The sequence below is a fragment of the Anomalospiza imberbis genome, chromosome 7 (genome assembly GCF_031753505.1).
Source record: "Anomalospiza imberbis isolate Cuckoo-Finch-1a 21T00152 chromosome 7, ASM3175350v1, whole genome shotgun sequence".
NCBI classification, from domain to species: domain Eukaryota; kingdom Metazoa; phylum Chordata; class Aves; order Passeriformes; family Viduidae; genus Anomalospiza; species Anomalospiza imberbis.
The window spans coordinates 2,159,187-2,183,889 of record NC_089687.1 but is presented as its reverse complement, the minus strand read 5'-3'; the positions used below and the strand labels follow the sequence as shown (position 1 = coordinate 2,183,889).

At 42.5% G+C, this 24,703-nt stretch overlaps 1 protein-coding gene across 1 annotated transcript in view; it reads left to right on the top strand.

Annotated features, from left to right (window-relative positions):
- Positions 1–24,703, top strand: part of KIF5C (kinesin family member 5C) — an 85,765-nt gene that overhangs the window by 14,216 nt on the left and 46,846 nt on the right. The window contains exon 2 of the mRNA XM_068195119.1: positions 17,223–17,313. Coding sequence (XP_068051220.1) covers positions 17,223–17,313 — 91 coding nt within the window. The remainder of the gene's footprint in view (positions 1–17,222; positions 17,314–24,703) is intronic.

The following is a 24,703-nucleotide window of genomic DNA, read 5'->3' as shown; positions in this document are numbered from 1 at the left end:
CATGGGGTTTGAGTAGGGTTTTTGGGTGTGGCATGGTTTGAGCAGGTATTTGGGTTCAAGCAGGTATTTGAGGTGTGGCATGGGATTTCAACAGGAATTTTGGGTTTGAGCAGGTATTTCAGGTGTGGCATGGGGTTTGAATAGGGTTTTTGGGTGTGGCACAGGGTTTGAGCTGGTATTTTGGGTGTGGGATGAGGTTTGAACAGGTATTTCAGGTGTGGCATGGGGTTTGAGCAGGTATTTGGGGTTTGAGCAGGTATTTGGGGTTTGAGCAGGTACTTTGGGGTGTGGCATGGGGTTTGAACAGGGTTTTTGGGTGTGGCACAGGGTTTGAGCTGGTATTTCAGCTGTGGCACATGGTTTGAGCAGGTATTTTGGGTTCAAGCAGGCATTTTGGGTGTGGGATGAGATTTGAGCAGGTATTTCAGGTGTGGCACGGGGTTTGAGTAGGGTTTTTGGGTGTGGCACAGGGTTTGAGCAGGTATTTGGGTTCAAGCAGGCATTTTGGGTGTGGGATGAGATTTGAGCTGGTATTTCAGGTGTGGCACGGGCTTTGAACAGGGTTTTTGGGTGTGGCATGGAGTGTGAGCAAGTATTTCAGGTGTGGCATGGGTTTGAGCAGGGTTTTTGGGTGTGGCACTGGGTTTGAGCAGGTATTTTGGGTTTGAGCTGGTATTTTTGGTGTGGGATGGAGTGTGAGCAAGTATTTCAGCTGTGGCATGGGGTTTGAGCTGGTATTTTGTCAGCTGGTATTTTGGGTGTGGCACGAGGTTTGAGCAGGTATTTGGGGTGTGGGCCGGTATTTGGGGTGTGGGCAGGTATTTGGGGTGTGGGCTTGATTGTGAGCAGGTATTTGGGGTGTGGGGTGGGGTGTGGGCAGGTATTTGGGGTGTGGGGTTGATTGTGAGCAGGTATTTGGGGTATGAGCAGGTATTTGGGGTGTGAGCAGGTATTTGGGGTGTGGGGTTGATTGTGGTCAGGTATTTGGGGTGTGGGCAGGTATTTGGGGTGTGGGGTTGATTGTGAGCAGGTATTTGGGGTATGGGCAGGTATTTGGGGTGTGAGCAGGTATTTGGGGTGTGAGCAGGTATTTGGGGTGTGGGGTGGTGTGTGGTCAGGTATTTGGGGTGTGAGCAGGTATTTGGGGTGTGGGGTTGATTGTGAGCAGCTATTTGGGGTGTGGGCAGGTATTTGGGGTGTGAGCAGGTATTTGGGGTGTGGGGTGGTGTGTGGTCAGGTATTTGGGGTGTGAGCAGGTATTTGGGGTGTGGGGTTGATTGTGAGCAGGTATTTGGGGTATGGGCAGGTATTTGGGGTGTGAGCAGGTATTTGGGGTGTGGGGTTGATTGTGAGCAGCTATTTGGGGTGTGGGCAGGTATTTGGGGTGTGAGCAGGTATTTGGGGTGTGGGGTTGATTGTGGGCAGGTATTTGGGGTGTAGGCAGGTATTTGGGGTGTGGGGTTGATTGTGGGCAGGTATTTGGGGTGTGGGCAGGTATTTGGGGTGTGGGGTTGATTGTGAGCAGGTATTTGGGGTGTGGGCAGGTATTTGGGGTGTGGGCAGGTATTTGGGGTGTGGCGTGGCCCGGGCAGGGCACGGGGGCTCCGGTGGATCCCTCTGTCCGTCCCTGGGCTCTGCAGGTGGTGGCTGTCCCCTCTGCCACCCTCCCCCTCGGCTGTCCCTGCCCTCCCTGGGCTGCTGAGCCGGGTCTAACCTGGGCTCAGGGCAAGGCTTGGGGTGCACGTGGCAGGAAAGGAGGCACACGGGGCTTGTTCTGTCTTCAGCCTCTGTTTATTGTTATCTTATCAAAACTCCAGCACGCCGTCTGCACCAGACCCTGCGTGCAGGAAAAGCAGCACAAAAATGGCCAACAATCTCTTGTCACAAGGCCTTTTAAGCCTAATCAAAAGCTCAGCTACCCAATTAAGAAGTGACACCTAAATTATTTTCCCTTCTAACCCCATAACTGACCCCTAAAGACCCGCAATGTGGATTTTCCTGCCCAATTACAAGACACCATCCAAACCCATGAGGAAGGAGGAAGAAACAGGAGCACGAGACAACACCCCATACCCTCCATGTTGTCCCCATCTACCACATCCTAAAAACCCTACAACCTAAATTTCTCACCCAAGTGACATACTATACTGCTCTCTGCAATCTCTTTCCCACTTTTGTGGTCTCCAGTTTATTTTGAGGCTTTCTCCATGAATGAGGGTCAAAGTCAGGGCTTCCCTGGGGGTCAGACAGAGAAATATTCCCCTTGCCCTGGGTTTGCCCAGGCGCAGACCTTACCCTGCAGCGTCCTCCTGGCAGGACTTGTTCTGGCAGAATGCCCCCAGAAGGGCATCACTGTGGTTCTAAAGGTGCTGCAGTTGCTCTTGTGCTACGTGGAACTTCAGCAGTGCTCAAATCTGGCTGTGACAAAACCCCAGCCAGCTCTGTGCTGCCCTGTCATTGCAGAAATGAAGGGATGGGGCTGTTTTCAGGCTACAAACCATTTATGGCTCAGATAAACATCAGTCTCAGGGGCTGTGAGATTTTAGAGGAGCAAGCATTCAGCCATAGCTCAGAGCAGTCACAAGTTTCTTCATTACAAGGTAATACAGAACTTTCTAACCCAACAGACAGCTTTTAAACCCCACAAACCCCTAAAATAAACCCCAACACAGGGTTTATTTTACTTTCCTGGCCTATCACCTTTACTTACTTCTGCTGTGATAAGTGTACTTTCGTCCAATGACTTCTGTCTCATTTATATATTTCTATTACAACTTCTAAACTCTCAGCTCGCTCCACTCAAGCCCACCCTCCATTACAAACCCTTCACCATCTTACCCATGCAGTTTCTCACTCATTTAAAGCATATTCTTTCTTGCAACTATAGAAACACAAGTTCATGCCTTTTCTGCTTAGTGTCTGTGTGTTGTGTTTTCACATCACATCTTCCAAGGCTGCAGATCAAACCCTCCTGTGTCTGTGGAAGTTTCTGTTTTTCTGATTCCCACGCTGCCCTTCCAGCCCTTTGGAGCATCCCTTTTCCATGGAAACGCTGCAGGGAAGTGCAGGGCCCTCGGTGCTGCTGTTGTCCTTTGCAGTTCTGGGCCGTGTTTCTGTTCCTGAGGTTTTAATCTGGTGCAGAGCAGGGGGAGCGTTCCTGTTCCACCCGGGCTTTGGGAATCCTGCTGCAGCACCAGATCCCTGGACACTCCAGCTTCCAGCAGTGCTGGCACTCAGCTCCTCACTTTGTGAGTGAGGAAGGGAGATGGATTGGGAATTTAAGCTGTCGTCTCTGGTGACCAGGAGCTCCAGCAGGGAACCAGGGCATTGTCCCCTGAGCCCTGGCTGCTCTGCCCAGTTGTGGATGCTGGCAAATGATGGATGCTCTTCCTCTCTCCTGGAATTGGGAACGGCCGGGATGTGCAGTCCTGGAGGGCAGAGGAGAATGATGTGCTGCAGGTGTGAGGATGGGAGGAGAGCAGAGCTCTTTGGGGAGGAGCCCTGTCCTTGTCCTGACGTCCTGAGGTGTTCTGGCTCTGCACAGGGGAAGGTTTGGGGGCGCACATGTCAGGATTGAGCCCCTCCAGGAATTCTTCCCTCGGGATTCAGCCACACAATAAATTAGGCTCTGCATTAATCCCTGGACAATGTACGCAGAGCAAATGTTGGAATCTGAAATGTGAGGAGCTCTCAGAATTTTGGGTTTGTAAGCTAAAGCTTTGAATTAAACTCATTATTTGGTCTGAGACCTTAGAAAAGACTTCTAAACTTAGGTGTTAGAAGTGAGAATGTGGATTTATAGTTTAAAGTAGCAACACATACAGTGTTTCTACAGTGTATTTATAGTGTGTGTGTATATTTTCTATAGACTATTGATAGTGTATATATAGTTTTTATAGTGTATTAATTTTCTATAGTGTATTTATAGTGTATATATAGTTTCTATAGTGTATATATAGTGTATTTATTTTCTATAGACTATTGATAGTGTATATATAGTTTTTATAGTGTATTTATTTTCTATAGAGCATTTATAGTGTATATATAGTTTCTATAGTGTATTTATAGTGTATATACAGTGTATTTGTCTTCTATAGTGTATGTATGGTTTCTATAATGTATTTATAATGTATATATGGTTTCTATAGTGTATTTATAGTGTGTGTATCGTTTCTGCAGTGGATCTATTTTCTATAGAGTATTTATAGTGTATGTGTCATTTTTATAGTGTATTTATTTTCTATAGTGTATGTATGGTTTCTGTAATGTATTTGTAGTTTAGGATAGAAACTAAGTAAAAGAAAGTTTGGGGTTTTAGAGTTTAAAATAGGAAAAAAAAAAAAGTAAGTACAAAGGTAAACAAAGAAATTAGAATGCAGTACTGTAGGTTTGTGTCATGACTTAATTAGCTAAGAAAAATTACATGAGCATTAGTCCATAAGATGAAATATTTAAGAATTAAGTCAAAACCACAAATATCTTTGTTGGCAGTGTTTTATTGGTCAATAAATCCTTAAAAGATCTTGTGAATAAGGGTCTTGTGACCTTCTGAGCCATGCAGTGACAATGTGAGCCCAACTCACCCTTCCTACCTATGCAAAAGACAAGAAAAACAACCCACATCATCAAAACCAACTCAGGAATCCCGCCTGGAATTCCTTCCAAAATTCCCCACACGTGAACTATCCCACTCGGGAGATGCTTTCCCTGCAGGGGCGTGCCAGCATGCCCCTGTGCCACCCTTGGGGGATGCCCCATGGCCAGGGTGGTTCCCTGACCCCTCAGTCCTGGCTGCTGCTGCCAGGGCCAGCTCTGCCCTGGGGCCTCTCCTGCCCCAGGGTGGCTTTGGCTCCACGCTCCGGACCCCGTTACAACTCTCCTGAGCCTCCCCGTGGCCCCATCAGCCTGCCAGTGATAGGTTTAACAAAGCTGAGCTTTACTCCTGGCACAGCTGGGATGGGGGTTTGGCTGCTGGGGCTCCTTGGGGCTTCCCCCAGATCTGCTTTGGTTGGGAGCCTCCACCTGTTCTGCTTTTTTTTTTTTTTTTGGGATATCCTAAACCCTGCTCCACCCGTGAATTGTCCCCACCCCATGGTGGCCTCGTCTGACCCTTCTTCCTCTGCTGCTCCTGGATGGGTTTTATTTTCCTGCTGGGAAATTCTGGTTTTGTGAAAACAAAACCATAATGTTCCATTAAACAGTAGTTTAAGCTCAAAGTGTTGAATTTCGACAAAACAGACAATCGTGGAATTTAGGTTGGAAAAGACCTTTAAGATGATTGAAGCCAGCCCTTCCCCAAGGCCACCACTGCCCCATGTCCCCAAATGCCACATCCAAATGGATTTTAAATCCCTCCAGGGGTGAGGACTCCACCACTTTCCCGATCACTTGGTCACTAAGTGATCTTTTCCTAATATCCACTGTTCTCTTTTCATTCTCAATTTCTCTCATTCTCTCAATTATGGCACCTTTCTTTCCCTTTTCTTCTACAAAGAATATTTCTCTGCCTTTTCTGACGGAACTGTTAATTTGCATTAACTCCCAAATTCTCTTCTCCCATTGCTGTAAGGGACTAGGTCAACTGAAATGCTGGAGCCTGGGAAAAACTGCAGAAAATGTGGATTATTTTGAGTCTGGCAGTGACTTGCTTGCACCAGTGCAAGTCAATAATGATGAGAGATCTGCTACTCTGAGTATTGCTGTGTCAGAGCTATGCAAAAATGTTGCTCAAGAGGATTTTTTAATAGCTGCCTTTGTTTTGGGAGGCCTTTATACTTCCTTTCTGGAAGAGTCTTTTTTCCAGGTCGTGCATCAAGGTGGAAATAGTTAAATAATTATTTAATTCAAAAGTATTCCCAAGCTTTGATTTCCTGAATTGCAGTTCCACACCCAAACAAAATGATGCATTCTGAGGGGGAGATTTGGTGCAAGGAGTTAAAAGTTCTTTCTGCTGGTGCTGAGGGCTGAAAGTGGATCACTGGTCACGAGCCAAACTCCAGCAGCTCCACAGAAATATTCATAAGGGAAATCAATAATTCAGCCCCCTCTGCAAGCGTGACGCTGGGTTTGACTCCAGTTGCTCTGCAGTGCCTGTTCACACAGGGCTGCTTGCTTTCATTTATTTTCCAAATGACTTTCAGGGATATTACCAAGATTTAAGGATTTTTGGGGTTTTTTTGTGCTTTGGTTGGACTCGGTAGCATATTCGGGTTATTCTGAATAAATTTCCTTATTCTTTTTCTGTCCTTATTCTTTCTTTCCTTTTTCTTTCCTTATTCTCTGTCTCTCAGGGATTCTGAATTTTCACCCACTGGGTGATTTGCTGCTGTTGCAATGTTTTTATAGGGCAGGCTGACACAGAGAAGGGATTGGGATGGCAGCAGCGTTTCCTGAGTCAGTGCAGCTGAATTTTGCTGGTTTTCTGACGTGCTTTATTTTCTCCATTTGTTTTCAACCATGTTTTCAATTCTCAGCAGAGATAAATGGCTTTAGGACAACGGGATCCTGTTTATTTCTTGGGCTTTACCAGCAAAACATCAACAACCTTGGAGCTGTGAGTTGTGGGGAAAAGAATTCCCTCCATCTAAAAAATTCTCTGCAGTTCCAGGGGGGAATTTGCAGGGCCAGCAATTTACCCCACTTGGGAGTGGAGGAAGCCTTCAGCAGTCGTGGCCTCTCCCTTTTCAAAGGGAAAAGGCTTTCATTCCTGCTCTGCAGCTGGGGGGAAGGAATGGCATTTATCCCACCCTCCGAGGGAGCAGCTCCGTGCCTCCGCTCCCCAGCCCCACTGGGAGAGCTTGCTTTGAACAATTCCGTCCTCCAGGCCTGCAGCTTTCCATCTTTTATTTATCAACGCTCTCCTGCAAGAGCTCTTTGGGTGCTGGGAACTGTCTGGGAGATAATTCTTCTTAAATTAATCTGCTCCACCTCACGTGGCTCCGTTACCTGTGCCCCTCCCTCTGCCTGTGCTGGCTGGGGCCAGAAATTTGGGGTGTGGGGTGCCATAAATGCATCCATGAACCTCCCTGGCCTGAGCACAGAACCATGGGTTGTTGATTTTTATGTTATTTTATTTTATTTTATTTTATTTTATTTTATTTTATTTTACTCTATTCTATTCTATTCTATTCTACTCTATTATTCTATTCTATTCTACTCTATTCTATGATTCTATTCTATTCTATTCTATTCTTTTAAATTTTATTCTATTCTATTGTTTAGGTTGGGATAAAATGTGATATGGTATTTTTTATTCAGACTTAGATGTTTATCAGTTTCTATTTCTATTGCAGTCTTTACAAACTGTGAGTTTTACAGTACTTTCTTCTAACAAGTTAAAAATGGAGCTGTGTCTTTCTTCCTATAAGGCTTTTTTAAGGATAAACTGTCTAAATAAGAACTGACATTTAAATTATTTTTATTTTTAGCTTAATAACTGACTACTTGTGTCCTGTAATGTGGACTTTTTATTTAATTACACAATGTTACTTAAACTCAGGAAGAAGAAGGTGGTGGAGAAGTAAAGACTAGTCTCTGCTTTAAAAGCTCTACCTTGCTTTGTCTATTTTACTATATCAAGTCAACTATTATGTTTATATATATATATATTTATATCAAATTTATGTATTTTACTGTATTCTAAACCCGTGAACTCTCAGAATGGGTGACAGTGACAGGGACTCAGCCCAGCCAAGGGAGTCAGGCTGAGCTGGGTGATTTGGTGTGTGCAGCTTCCCTGGGTGATTGCACGGCTCAGGCAGCTCTTCCAGGGGGTCAAGGATGCCAAAACATTAAAAAAAGAATAAATAATAATATCTATAGAATAAATAATAATTTAAAGAATAAATAATATTTAAAGGATAAATAATAATTTTTAACATATAAAAATTATTAATATAGGTCAATGATATAATAAAACAACCTATGTCATTAATTATCATATAAAAATGATATAATGCTAATACCAGTATAATATTGTAATTAATAAGTTCGTGAGTGTAATATATTAATACATAATGTACATTATAGTATAATATATATATAAGAATAATTAATATATTAAAAGAATGATATATAATTATAAAAATATATAAATATATATATCTTATATATATGTTATATATATAAAAGATATATTAAAATATATAATTTATAAAGTATTAAAAGAATAATTAATATATAAAAATTAATATATATCAATAATATAATAAAATAACATCTATCATTAATTATATCATAATATCATAAATAATATAATGCTAATACTGATGATTAATAAGTTAATGAGTGTAATATATTCATACACAATATACATCATACTATATAATACATATAAAAGAATAATTAATATATAAAAAGAAAAACTAATATATAATTATAAAAATATATATAATAATATTAAAAGTATATATAAGATATATAGCTATATATTTCTTATATATATAAAAGGTATATAAAATATATAATTTATAAAAGAGAATAATTAATAGATAAAAATATTAGTTTATATCAATAATATAATAAGATATCATTAATTATATCATAAGATAATAATATAATGCTAATATCTGTATAATATTGTAATTAATAAGTTAATGGTGTAATATATTAATACATAACATACATTATACTATATAATTTACTGTATAATACGTTATACAGTATATATAATGCATACTGTATTATGATGTTATTCTATAGATGTCAATTATTAGATATATTAATATTTAATAACATTGAAGAAGGAATGTGGGAGTCTTTTTATTTATCACGAAAGGGGATGCAGGGAGGGGGCAGAGATCCCTCCTGCTGCCCTCCCCAGCCTTGTGGCCCCAGTGTGGACACAGGGACGCGGTGACCTGGCACACGGGGACCTTGTGATCTTCAGCCCCACTCTGCTGGCCGGCCCTAGAGCCCCCAAGTGCCAAATGCAGATTTGCTCACCCGGGACAAGAGGCTGGAGGGATTTTGGGAGGGGATGGGACTGTGCAGGGGCAGCGTGGGCATGGCAGAGCAGCACAGGAGCTGCTGCTGCTTCCACCTGGGGCTTTTGTCCCTTCTGTCCCTGTGGCTCCTCCTCGGGTCAGCCCTGGCTCTCCCTTTTCCTCCCCGGTGTAACCCTGGAATGGCTCAGAGCACCCCACACTGCTTTGGGCTTGAAGGGACCTTCAACCCCACACCTCGCACCGTCCCAGGGACCTTCAATCCCACCAATCCCACCGTCCCAGGGACCTTCAATCCCACACCTCCCACTGTCCCAGGGACCTTCAATCCCACACCTCGCACCGTCCCAGGGACCTTCAATCCCACACCTCGCACCGTCCCAGGGACCTTCAATCCCACCAATCCCACCATCCCAGGGACCTTCAATCCCACACCTCCCACCGTCCCAGGGACCTTCAATCCCACACCTCCCACTGTCCCAGGGACCTTCAACCCCACACCTCCCACCGTCCCAGGGACCTTCAATCCTACACCTCCCACCCTCCCAGGGACCTTCAACCCCACACCTCCCACCGTCCCAGGGACCTTCAATCCTACACCTCCCACCGTCCCAGGGACCTTCAATCCCACACCTCCCACCGTCCCAGGGACCTTCAATCCCACCAATCCCACCGTCCCAGGGTCCTTCAACCCCACACCTCCCAATGTCCCAGGGACCTTCAATCCCACCAATCCCACTGTCCCAGGGACCTTCAATCCCACACCTCCCACCGTCCCAGGGTCCTTCAATCCCACCAATCCCACCGTCCCAGGGACCTTCAATCCCACCAATCCCACCGTCCCAGGGACCTTCAATCCCACCAATCCCACCGTCCCAGGGACCTTCAATCCCACCAATCCCACCGTCCCAGGGACCTTCAACCCCACACCTCCCACCGTCCCAGGGACCTTCAATCCCACCAATCCCACCGTCCCAGGGACCTTCAATCCCACCAATCCCACTGTCCCTGGGACCTTCAATCCCACACCTCCCAATGTCCCAGGGACCTTCAATCCCACCAATCCCACCGTCCCAGGGACCTTCAATCCCACACCTCCAACTGTCCCAGGGACCTTCAATCCCACCAATCCCACCGTCCCAGGGACCTTCAATCCCACACCTCCAACTGTCCCAGGGACCTTCAATCCCACCAATCCCACCGTCCCAGGCACCTTCAATCCCACACCTCGCACTGTCCCAGGGACCTTCAATCCCACCAATCCCACCGTCCCACGGACCTTCAATCCCACCAATCCCACCATCCCAGGGACCTTCAATCCCACCAATCCCACCGTCCCAGGGACCTTCAATCCCACACCTCCCACCGTCCCAGGGACCTTCAATCCCACCAATCCCACCGTCCCAGGGACCTTCAATCCCACCAATCCCACTGTCCCAGGGACCTTCAACCCCACACCTCCCACCGTCCCAGGGACCTTCAATCCCACCAATCCCACCAATCCCACCATCCCAGGGACCTTCAATTCCACACCTCCCACCGTCCCAGGGACCTTCAATCCCACACCTCCCACCGTCCCAGGGACCTTCAATCCCACACCTCCCACTGTCCCAGGGACCTTCAATCCCACACCTCCCACCGTCCCAGGGTCCTTCAACCCCACACCTCCCAATGTCCCAGGGACCTTCAATCCCACACCTCCCAATGTCCCAGGGACCTTCAATTCCACACCTCGCACCGTCCCAGGGACCTTCAATCCCACCAATCCCACCGTCCCAGGGACCTTCAATCCCACACCTCCCACCGTCCCAGGGACCTTCAATCCCACACCTCCCACCGTCCCAGGGACCTTCAATCCCACACCTCGCACCGTCCCAGGGACCTTCAATCCCACCCAGTGCCACCCCTGCCATGGCAGGGACACCTCCCACTGTCCCAGGCTGCTCCAGGTCCCATCCAGCCTGGCCTGGGACATTCCAGGGATCCAGGGGCAGCCACAGCTGCTCTGGGAAACTTTTCAGGGTCCCCCTCCCGCCCCTGTGCTTTGGTGCTCTTGTGAGAATCTCTAATTTTGGGGGATGGTTTCAGGCTAAAATCCCTCATCCTTCCCCCCAGCCCCCCAAAATCAAAGAAATGCAGCATTTTGTTGTTTGTCTGGTCCCTTTCTACTCCAGCAGCTGGGAATTCTGTTCTGAGCCATCTCACTTGCCCATGGTTTTTAGAAGGGTTTCATTTCGTGGGTTCAGTGCCTGGAGGGGGGGGGTCACCTCCCTGCACATCCCAACCTGCACAGCCGGGGCCGGAGGCCACCCTGGGATCACAGGGGATTCATCCTGCAATTCCAGCAGGGCTTCTCACCCTCAGCAGGAGCTCTGAGCGCTCCTCATTTCCTCTCTCTGGGGAGTTCTGGGGAGCTGAGGTTGATTTATTTATTGATCAAGCCAGGAAGTGTATTTGGTTATTTTTAATTTCTTTAATTGAGACTGCATTAGCTTCTGCTCTCAGACGTTGCTCAGGTAAATTTGGGGTTTGTGGTGAAAATACTTTTTTGTGCTTGTGAAATCCTCTTTGCGTTTTTTAAAATTTTTTGATGCCTTTAAACTCAATAGGAAACCACAGGAGAGAAATAATAATTGTCAATATGTCTGAATAGAGTTCCTGGTGGTATCCAGGGGCCAGAGCAGCATCTCTGTGGCTGTTGATACAATCCAGCAGGAATTGTGTGGGTGGATCCCAGCACTTATCCCAGCCATTATGCAGCAGTGGCACAAGTTAATGGAACAGATTGTCAGGGGGGCTGCTGGAAGGAAGGAAAATGTGATTTATGGATGGCAGATAATACACTGCATGTCGTGAGAAACTTTGGAAAATAATACATGGAGATGCACAGATAAAATCGTTGGCATCGCTCGGAAAATAACATTTTCCTTCTGGCTGCTTATTTGCTTGAATTACTGCCTGATCTTGGTGTTTAATGCAGGATGAGTTACATTTGAAAAAAAGAAAAAAAGAAAGAAGGGAAAAAAAAAAAGCAGTTGTGTCACTTGTGAGGGTGACAATAGGGAGAATAGGGCTGAAAATCGGGATTTTCATGGTTGCTCATTCTCCCTTCTGCTGTGGGGCAAACCCCTTGGATCTGGAGGGTGTTGCCTTTGTAGGGTGGATGTGGCTTTTGTTGCCTTTGAGGAAAACCTGCCAGAAAGGAAGAGATTCCAATAATAACACAAACAGCCCCCCAGAGCTGCGGGGATGTGGCAGCGAGGAGCTGGGGGTGCAGAAGGAAGGCTCAGGACGGTGGAGTGGGGTGACACAGGAAGATCCCAACACTTCTCCAACATCAGAGACACAAGCAGGAACTCCTGGGCAAAGAATGAGGATGAATGTGGGTTTGAAGCACAAAGACCCCTCCCCAAAACCCCACAGCTGCTCTCACTGTGTGCAGTCAGTGAAGATGTGCTCTGTGATCCCCCACATTCCTTTATTTCCTTCAGATTTTTCCAGCCTTTCAGCTTCCCAAAAAAAACCCCCAAAAATCCTCCTGAGGAGGAAACCTGACCTGTGGAGCTCATTTATGGGATGGTGTTTTAACATTTGCAGCTTTTCAGCCTGGGCAGATAAATGCCATTTGCAGGCAGTGCCTCTTCTTGTGTTGAGCACAGTTAGGATAAAATTGGGTTTTTTTGAGGCTCTCTGACATTCCAGGTGTGGGCTGCTCTGTGGAAGGGCTGGATTGATGGCAGCAGAGAATAAATGGATGTTTGAGGTTGTGTCATCCTTGGGATTTTTGGCCTGGAGTTTGGGATGAGCAAAATGGGGGTAAAGAGGTAAAATTCTGAGAATCTGGGAAATGGTTCTGGAATATTTGGGCCCTGCTCATGCTGGGAGTGCAGAACTTTGGCTGGCTGGGAGCATCCCAGTGTGGGAAGGTGTGGAGAGAGAATGTGGGGTAGGTGCTGGCTGCTCCCCCAATTTCCTGGGAATGGGGGAGGTCTGGAATCAGGAGTCACCTCTTGTGTCTTACAGGGGTGGCCCCAAATCTGGGAATTATCTCCTGAACCGCCTGGCAATCCCCTCCTCATCCTGGAGCTCCAGGCTGAAACGGGGTCACACATCACAGGCACCCCGCTCCCTGCCTCCCTTTCCCCGAGCTGAAGGAGCAGAAGCTCCTGATGGATCTCTGGAAGTTGAATCAAAGCGTGACAAAAATGGTAAATTCAGCAGAGCCTCGCTGCCAGTGCCACTGGTGGCACCTCCCTCAGCTGAAGCTGTGTTCCAGCCTCCTCCTCAGCGGTGGAGAGGTTAATTTACCTCGGTTCCCAAGACATCACCTCGTTAGTGGTGCCTTGGCAAAGGGGGAACCCCGGGAGCTTTGATGGGAGATGAGAAGGACGCTGCACATCTGTTTTGGAGGAAGGATCCGTGCTTTAAATGGAAATACCGTGCTGGGGCATCAGAGCTGGGCCTGAAGGGTTGATCAGCCTCTGAAGTGTCACAAAAACCTGGTTTTGGCGGAGGGTTTGGCTTGTAAGCAGTGACAGTTGCTGCAAGGAGGGATCAAGGCTTTCTGGGAATATCCGTGTGGGAATGTCGGTCCTGGTGGCACCTGGGAACCAGGCGGCTCAGCGCCGGGGTGCCACCAGCCCCACGCAGAATGTCACTGCGGAGCACTTCCCGCCGCGTGGGAAGGCATTTCTTGGTGCTGGGGGTGAAAATCACGGCAATTCCTGAATAAAATCCCAGGTCACGATCCCAAGGCTCCCGCTTTGGGCCCGAGCTGTGCTTTTGGTGACGCATTTGTGTTTTCAGCAGGGAAATGAAACCAGTGAGGTGCTGGGACAGTTCTGGGTCACCTTGGGCCCAGCAGAACTCAGGACAGCAAATTTCATTTTCTCTCAGCTCCGGGCTTTTCTTACAGCACAGCTTTCACTGGCTGGTGGGAGTGAGCAGCAAAACTTCTGCAGAGATTTACAGGGTTATTGCCCCATATTTACATGGCTATTCCCCAAATATTTACAGGGTTATTGCCCCAATATTTACAGGGTTATTGCCCCAATATTTACAGGGTTATTGCCCCAATATTTACAGGATTATTGCCCCAATATTTACATGGCTATTCCCCAAATATTTACAGGGTTATTGCCCCAATATTTACAGGATTATTGCCCCAATATTTACAGGGTTATTCCCCCAATATTTACAGGGTTATTCCCCCAATATTTACATGGCTATTCCCCAAATATTTACAGGGTTATTGCCCCAATATTTACAGGGTTATTGCCCCAATATTTACATGGCTATTTCCCCAATATTTACAGGGTTATTGCCCCAATATTTACAGGGTTATTCCTCCAATATTTACAGGGTTATTACCCCAATATTTACATGGCTATTCCCTTGATATTTACAGGGTTATTCCCCCAATATTTACATGACTATTCCCCCAATATTTACAAGGTTATTGCCCCAATATTTACAGGGTTATTGCCCCAATATTTACAGGGTTATTCCCCCAATATTTACAGGGTTATTACCCCAATATTTACATGGCTATTCCCCCAATATTTACAGGATTATTCCCCCAATATTTACAGGGTTATTCCCCCAATATTTACAGGGTTATTGCCCCAATATTTACATGGCTATTCCCCCAATATTTACAGGGTTATTGCCCCAATATTTACAGGATTATTCCCCCAATATTTACAAGGTTATTGCCCCAATATTTACATGGCTATTCCCCCAATATTTACAGGATTATTCCTCCAATATTTACAGGGTTATTCCCCCAATATTTACACGATTATTGCCCCAATATTTAGAGAGTTACTGTCCCAATATTTACAAGGTTATTTCCCCAATATTTACAGGATTATTCCCCCAATATTTACACGATTATTGCCCCAATATTTACAGAGTTACTATCCCAATATTTACAGGATTATTGCCCCAATATTTACAGGGTTATTCCCCCAATATTTACAGGGTTATTCCCCCAATATTTACAGGATTATTCCTCCAATATTTACAGGGTTATTCCCCCAATATTTACACGATTATTGCCCCAATATTTACAGAGTTACTGTCCCAATATTTACAGGGTTATTGCCCCAATATTTACAGGATTATTCCCCCAATATTTACAGGATTATTGCCCCAATATTTACATGGCTATTCCCCCAATATTTACAGGATTATTGCCCCAATATTTACAGGATTATTGCCCCAATATTGACAGGGTTATTCCCCCAGTATTTACAGGATTATTCCCTTGCTATTTACAGGGTTATTGCCACAATATTGACAGGGATTTCCTTTGATATTTACAGGGTTATTGCCCCAATATTTACAGGATTATTGCCCCAATATTTACAGGGTTATTGCCCCAATATTTACATGGCTATTCCCCCAATATTTACAGGATTATTCCCTTGATATTTACAGGATTATTCCCTTGATATTGACAGGGTTATTGCCCCAGTATTTACAGGATTATTCCCTTGCTATTTACAGGGTTATTGTCCCAATATTGACAGGGTTTTTCCTTTGATATTTACAGGATTATACCCCTAATATTTACAGGTTTATTTCCCCAGTATTTGCAGGGTTATTGCCCCAATATTTACAGGGTTATTCTTCCAATATTTACAGGATTATTCCCTTTGATATTTACAGGGCTATAACCCCAATATTTACAGGGTTATAACACAAATATTTACAGGATTATTCCCGTGCTATTTACAGGGTTATTTCCCCAATATTTACGTGGCTGTTTCCCTGATATTTACAGGAAAATTTCCTTAGTATTTACATGGCTATTTCTCCAATACTTAGATAACTATTCCCCCAATATTTACAGGATTATTCTCCCAATATTTACAGGGTTAATCCCTTGATATTTACAGGGTTATAGCCCCAATATTTACAGGTTTTTTTCTTTGATATTTACAGGGTTATTCCCTTAATATTTACATGGATATTTCCTCAATACTTATATAAATATTCCCCCAATATTTACATGGATATTGCCCCAATATTTACAGGATTATTCCATTGATATTTATAGGGTTATAGCCCCAATATAGCCCCAATATTCACAGGATTATTCTGCCAATAATTACAGGGTTTTCCCCCCAGTATTTACTTGGCTGTTTTCCCAATACTTACCTAGCTAATGCCCCAATATTTACAGGATTATTTCCCCAAAATTTACATGGCTACTTCCCCAGTATTTACAGGACTATTCACGCAATATTTACAGGATTTTTCTCCCAATATTTACAGGGTTATTCCCCCAATATTTACAGGATTTTTCTCCCAATATTGGCAGGGTTATAGCCCAAATATTTACAGGGTTTTTCCTTTGTATTTACAGGATTATTCCCCCAAAACTTACATGGCTATTTGGAGGATTATTCCTCCAATATTTACAGGATTATTGCCCCAATATTTACAGGATTATTCCCCCAATATTTCCAGGGTTATTTCCCCAATATTTCCACGATTATTCTCCCAATATTTACAGGATTATTTCCTTGATATTTACAAGGTTATTCCCCCAATATTTACAGGATTTTTCTCCCAGTATTTACAGGGCTATTGCCCCAATATTTACCTGGCTATTCCCCCAATATTTCCAGGGTTATTTCCCCAATACTTACATGATAATTCTCCCAATATTTACAGGGTTATTTCCTTGATATTTACAGGATTATTCCCCCAATATTTACAGATTATTCCCCCAATATTTACAGGATGATTCCCCCAGTATTTACCTGGCTATTCCCCCAATATTTACAGGGTTATTTCCTTCATATTTCCAAGGTTATTCCTGTAATATTTACAGGATAATTCCTTCAATATTTACCGACTTATTCCCCCACTATTTTCAGACTTATCCCCCCAATATTTTCAGGATTATTCCCCCAGTATTTACAGGGTTATTCCCCCAATATTTACCTGGCTATTCCCCCTGTATTTCCAGGGTTATTTTCCCCAATACTTACAGGATTATTCCCCCAGTATTTCCAGGGTTATTTTCTTGATATTTACAAGGCTATTCCCCCAATATTTACAGGACGATTCCCCCAGTATTTACCTGGCTGTTCCCCCAATATTTCCAGGGTTATTTCCCCAATACACACAGGATTATTCCCCCAGTATTTCCAGGGTTATTTCCTTGATATTTACAGCTTCCTCTGTGGGAAATTCTGCACTTCAGGATGGGAAAGTGCATGAAATGTTCTTTATCTCATGAGTTTCTCCTTTTTTTTTTTTCTGCAGCAAGGGAAGCCCTACGTCTTTGACAGGGTGTTACCTCCCAACACAACCCAGGAACAAGTTTATAATGCCTGTGCCAAGCAGATTGTCAAAGGTGGGTGTTGTCTTTGGTTATTATTCCTCCTTAGGGGAAGGGAAAGGACGTCCCTGTGCCCTCAAGCTGTTTAAACACTGGATAATGAACGTTTGGAGAGTTTAGCATAAGTAATTCCAAGTATTTTTTTTATTTAAGGGGTTGTCTCTGTGAAAAAAAAAAAAAACCAAACAAAAGAGTTAAAGGAATTGCAGCAGTTGTTCTGTGTTCTCTCCTTGTTATTTCACACAAAATCTTGGTTTTTTGGATTATAAGGGGCAAAAAGTGTAGTTTTGGTGCAGGATGAGCGTGGAATTTCTGTAAAATTGAGTGGGAGGATGGGCCATCGAAGGGCCTGGTTTGGGAGTAGCTCTGCATGCAGGGAGTTTGCATTTCAAGCTGGAATGAGAGCACAGGTACCTCCTGGAAAACCCCCTGGTTCTTGGAACAAAACCGCCATAAACTGTGGAAACTTCAAGGTTTTCACTTGACAATCCATTTTTTGGGTGCATTTTAATCACAGGCTGTACTCCCCCATGATTTAAAATATATCTAATATTTTATATAATAATAGAAATAATATTTTATATACTGTTTATATAATAATATAATAATAATCATCACCCTCACACTTGGTTCTGGTGCTGGGTGATCCATCCTTGGTGATAATGATAAAAGTGTGAAGATGCTGAGCTGGAGAGCACCCACAGCATCCTCACTCCGGCTCCTGGCCCTGCACAGGACACCCCAAAAATCCCACCAGGATTTTTTTTTTATTTTTCTGGCTGTCCCAAGAGCCCTGGGGCTGAGGGCTGGATGTGTGACCACACTGCAGCGCCCAGCACTGGGTTATGAGCAGAGCCCTCGTGGTTCCCTGGCCTCGTGGGGTGGCCCTGCCCCCTCCAAAGTCCTGCCCTTGGTTTCTATTTTGCATTTTATTTTGCATTTCCTGCCCTTGGTTTTTATTTTTGCATTTTCCCTGGCAGCAGCTCTGCAGGAAATTGTTTGGCTCACTCAGATCAGCCTTGAGCAGCCCAGGCTGGGTTGGGGCGATGGGGGGAAGGACCAGAGGGGAAGTGATTTGGTGTTGGAGAGCAGAAATGAGTAAATTCTTCTCAGAGGGGCCTGATTTCAGCAGCTGTGCCCTCAGATGGGAGAGCCTTGAATGCAAACTGCATCTGTGGAGCTCAGGGATCATCAGCCCAGGTTGCCGACACACCTCTGGAGGTTTGGGGAGCTGTTCCAGTCCTGCAGGGTGTGCTGCCTGTGGATTTCTGGAGGGGTTTTATATCCCCTGTGGAAGCTGGTTCTCCTCTGAAAATGGCGAGAGGAATAAAATCCTCTGCGAGAGGATTTATTTCTGTTTCAGAACAACTGAATTGCTCACTGAGTTGTCTTTCTGAACCAAATGGAATGGCAAATACTTCCCAAAATCCTGGTGAAAGTAGAGCCTAAGTGCGTGTTGATTTGCACTTTGCAGGTGTTTTGAAAGGCAGGGTTGGTGAGGGGAAGAAAAGGAGAAAGAAACAGGGGAGAAGAGAGAAGGAGGGGAAGGGTGGAGGGGAGAGGGCAAGACAGGGATGGAAGGAGAGCAGAGCAGCCCTGGAGTGATGCTCCTGAGCTCTGGACTTGGATTTCCACCCATTAGACCTCAATGCTAAAGCCTGGAGAAGTGCAGGCTGTGAAATGTTTCTGCTGGGCTGGATTTGCTGAGAGTTCCTGTGTGGAAAGGGGAGCTGGAAGCCTTGAGCAGGCTGCCCCAGAGCAGAGTCACAGAATCAAGCAGGGATTCATGAAAAGGATCTCCTCCATGGATTGCAGCCCAGCCAGGAATTCCCAATTCCCAATCTCCACCCATCCCTGCCCTGTGGCAGTGGGAGCCATTCCCTGGGTCCTGTCCCTCCATCCCTTGTCCCCAGTCCTTCTCCAGCTCTCCTGGAGCCCTTCAGGCCCTGCAAGGGGCTCTGAGCTCTGCCTGGAGCCTTCCCTTCTCCAGGGGAACATCCCCAGTGCTCTGAGCTCTGCCTGGAGCCTTCCCTTCTCCAGGATAACATTCCCAGGGCTCTGAGCTCTGCCTGGAGCCTTCCCTTCTCCAGGGGAACATTCCCAGGGCTCTGAGCTCTGCCCGGAGCCTTCCCTTCTCCAGGATAACATTCCCAGGGCTCTGAGCTCTGCCTGGAGCCTTCCCTTCTCCAGGGGAACATTCCCAGGGCTCTGAGCTCTGCCTGGAGCCTTCCCTTCTCCAGGGGAACATTCCCAGGGCTCTGAGCTCTGCCTGGAGCCTTCCCTTCTCCAGGGGAACATTCCCAGGGCTCTGAGCTCTGCCTGGAGCCTTCCCTTCTCCAGGGGAACATTCCCAGGGCTCTGAGCTCTGCCTGGAGCCTTCCCTTCTCCAGGAGAACATTCCCAGGGCTCTGAGCTCTGCCTGGAGCCTTCCCTTCTCCAGGGGAACATTCCCAGGGCTCTGAGCTCTGCCTGGAGCCTTCCCTTCTCCAGGGGAACATTCCCAGGGCTCTGAGCTCTGCCTGGAGCCTTCCCTTCTCCAGGGGAACATTCCCAGGGCTCTGAGCTCTGCCTGGAGCCTTCCCTTCTCCAGGGGAACATTCCTGGGGCTCTGAGCTCTGCCTGGAGCCTTCCCTTCTCCAGGGGAACATTCCCGGGGCTCTGAGCTCTGCCTGGAGCCTTCTCCTCCCCAAGTGAACATTCCCAGCTCTCCCAGCCTGGCTCCAGCCCTGGGAGCATCACAGGTGTGGAATGTGTGGATCCAGCAGTCCTTGTCCCAGGACACTCTGTGTAAATGCTGGCTGAGCACAGGAGGGGGACACTGCAGAGCTCTTGGTCTGGCTGGGAGTGATGCCTTGAGCAGGCTGCCCCAGAGCAGAGGCTGGGCAGAGTCACAGAATAAAGCAGGGATCCATGAAAAGGATCTCCTCCATGGATCCACCCTGGGCAGCACCAGAGCCCAGCCAGGGCTGCACCCAAGATGAACCCAAATGGTCCCAAAATGCCCGAGCACTCCCGGGGGCTCTCACTGGGATCAGCTCTGCTCCATTGGCACATTGCAGTTCATTGTCCAGTTCCAGCTTTAGGTGATCGAGTCCCATCCTGCTTGTTTTTCTCTCTCCAGCCCACGGTGTTTGTGCTCCTGGGCTGGGATTGGGATCATTTGTCCTTGGTGCCCAGCTGGAGAAGGAATTGTTTTGTCTCCCTGCTCTGTGCAGAGAGCTCAGCAACACTGAATGGGAAGCTCAGAGCTGCACACTAAAGCAGCACAGAACATGGAAAATAGAAAAGCCAAACCCTGAGGCATCAGAAGGTGTCACTGCCCATGGCAGGGGTGGGATGCGATCATCTTTAATATCCATTCCATAATAATATAATAAAATAAAAAAAATAAAAAAAATCAAATAAAATACTAAAATAATGAAATAATGGAATAATAAAAAAAATTAAAATAATTTTAAAAATTTAAAATAATAAAATAAAATAATGAAATACAAAAAAAAGTCAAACCGTGGAATAATATGAGAATAAAATAACTAAAATTCAAAGTAATGCAATAATAAAATTAATTAATAATATAATAATAAAATAATAAATATAAAACCATATAGTAATATAAATATTGTAATATAATATAATGTAATGTAATGTAATATAATGCTATGTAATGTCATGTAATGTAATATAATATAATATAATATAACATAACAATAATATAACAATAATATAATGTAATGTAATGTAATATAATATAATATAATATAATATAATATAATATAATATAACATAACAATAATATAACAATAATATAATGCTATGTAATGTAATGTAGTGTAATATAATATAATATAATATACTATAATATCATATCATATCATATCACAATAATAAAATGCTTTGTAATGTAATATAATATAATATAATAAATATAATATAATATAATATAATATAATATCATATAATATCATATAATATAATATCCTTTAATGTATTATAATGTAATATAATATAATGTAATGTAATGTAATATAATATAATATAATATAATATAATATAATTCTATAATATAATGTAATGTATTATAATGTAATATAATGTAATATAATGTAATATAATGTAATATAATATAATATAATATAATATAATTAATATAATATGATATAATATGATACAATATGATACAATATAATATATAATATAATGTAATGTAATATAATATAACAATAATATGATATAACAATAATATAAAATAATAAAAGCTGTTGACAAATCCCCAGTTTTTATCTCCTGAGTGCACCCAGCTGCTCGTGTGTGCCTGGATTTTGCATTTTTTCCTGCAATTCCATGGAGTTGGGAAAGTCTGGGAGCACTGGGGCACCTGAGTGCCCCTTCGGGTGGCCCGGCAGGAGGAGAAAATGCCTTTAGAAGGTTTTTTGGGCTGCTGGGTTTGCTCTCACTGGGGGGCTGAGGGGCTTCTCTGGTGCTAAATGTGAGTTTTAAACTCAAATGCTGAGTTGTAGAACTGGGGAGATGAGAGAAATGCAGGGCTAAAAACGTGGCCGTGGCCATGTGTTTGTGCTGTCCACCCCAGGAAGAAAAAAAAAAAAGGCAGCAGAGAGGGCTCGAGAAAAATTTTGGAGAAAAACCAAAAATCACTGAGGGGAGAGTTGAAATCGACAAAAACATTTGGATTTTTTTTTTTTCCTGGAAATGATGTAAAAATCCCAGCTGATCTTGCTTCAGTGTCTTTTTTTTTTTTTTTTTTAATCTGATTTTTTTTTTTCCTCTTCTGCCTTTGGAATTTTGTGCAGGGTTTTTTTGCTCGGGGTTTTTTTTCTTCCTGGGTTCAGAGCACAGATGGTCTGTAAATGACTGAAGGTGGAAAATCTTCCACCAGAAATAACCTCAAAGCTGACACTTCTGGCTTCTTTTCACTGCAGCTGATGCAGGGGGCTACATATATATATATTTTTTTTTTTTTAATAGGATAAGGTGGTTTTTTGCTAATTGGGAAGGTAAATTGCTTGTCTCTGCTTCCTCCAGCAAAATGCAAATATTGATGCAAATTCTCAGCAATTTTCTTACCTAACAGTTCATTAATCAGGCTATTAATGGGTTATTAATCAGGTTATTTCCCCTTGGCTATGAGCTCAGCTGGAACCTTGCGTGCACCTGGGCATATTAACTCCTTTTTTCCCTTTTCCCCCATTTTCCCTCTCTTTTTTCCCCCCTTTTCTGCTTTTTTTACCCTTTCCCCTCAAAATTTCCCCTCAATTCCCACCCCTATTTTTCCCCTTTCCCCCCTCTTTTATTCCCCCTATTTTCCCCCTTTTCCCCCCTTTCATCTTCCCCCTTTCTCCCCCCCTTTTTTTTTTTTTTTTTTTTTTTAATTCAAGCTATTTTTTCTAAATTTAACCAAATCTGGCATCGAGATATTAGCAATGAACTCTTCTGGAATGCCACAGCTGGATATCATTTAATTACTATAAAATAAAATATAGAATACAAATCAATTTAATTTAATATATAAGAAATATTGCATAAAATGTAATCTAATTGATTTGATATAATGTATAATATATATTATATTGCATTATATTGCATTATATTGCATTATATTATATTCTATTTATTATATATAATATAATATAATATAATATAATATAATATAATATAATATAATATAATATATATAATATAATATAATATAATATAATATAATATAATATTATATTATATATATAAATATATTATATTATATTATATTATATTATATTATATTATATTATATTATATTATATTATATTATATTTATTATATTATATTTATTATATTATATTTATTATATATTATATTGTGTTATATTATATTATATTTTCATTATATTATATTAATTATATTATATTATATTATAATAATATAATATTATAATTATAATATATTATAATATAATATATATAATATAATATAATATAATATAATATAATATAATATAATATTATATTATATTATATTATATATATATAAATATATAATATTATATTATATTATATTATATTATATTATATTATTATAATATAATGTTATATAATGTTATATAATGTTATATAATGTTATATAATGTTATATTATATTAATTATATTATATAATATTATATTATATTATATTTATTATATTATATTATATTTATTATATTATATTTATTATATATTATATTGTGTTATATTATATTATATTTTAATTATATTATATTAATTATATTATATTATATTATATTATATTATATTACATTATATATATTATATTATATTATATTTATTATATTATATTATATTATATTATATTATATTACATTATATTTATTATATTATGTTTATTCTATTATTTTTAATAGAATTCATTTATATATAATGTATTTTATGTATAGAATATATATAACAGATATATATTTTAAATGTATAATATAATACATTTAATTAATTCAATTTATTTTGCTTGGAAACCTCTATTAATTGAGATCCAGAGGATGGGAAACGGGACAAAATACAATTTACAGCCCTCCCAGATTGCTGGAATTGGACATTAACCCTGCAAAATCAATATTTTTCTCTCTGAACCCGACATGAAATTATTCATTCTGCCCTGAGAGAAGCTGATTTTCTAATTCCTCTCCATTTCTCCTTGCTTTGCAGAAGGTTTGGAAATTAATGAGGCCGTGAACTGTGGTACAGAATAGGAAAATAGAGCGTGGAGTTTATTGTAAAGAATCTCTAATTTGAATTTGTTGGGTTTTCTGCAGGGTTTCAATGCAGGCCAGCTTTGGTTGGAAATTCTGGTTTAAAGTGCTTTATTCCCCCATGCTCCACAGATTTATAGGCTGATATCTGATGTCCAGAGGTATTTTTCTCCCAAAAAAGGGAGAGATGTTCCAATAATCCCCGTAATTCTCTAATTTAGATCTTCTCATTATTTTTTGGGCCTAAAATGAGCTCGAAATCTGATATTTTCCCCGTTTTTTTACTGCACAAACCGCTTCCTACTTCAGCTTCAGCGCTGTGAGGACTTGAAAAATGCTGATTATTCAGCTTGAGGGTGTCGTTAAATTAGGGTTTTGATTGGTATTAATGAGTCATAATGGTTATTAATGAGTCGTAATGGTCATTAATGAGTCGTAATGGTTATTAATGAGTTGTAATGGTTATTAATGAGTTGTAATGGTCATTAATGAGTCGTAATGGTTATTAATGAGTTGTAATGGTTATTAATGAGTCGTAATGGTCATTAATGAGTCGTAATGGTTATTAATGAGTTGTAATGGTCATTAATGAGTTGTAATGGTCATTAATGAGTCGTAATGGTTATTAATGAGTCGTAATGGTTATTAATGAGTTGTAATGGTCATTAATG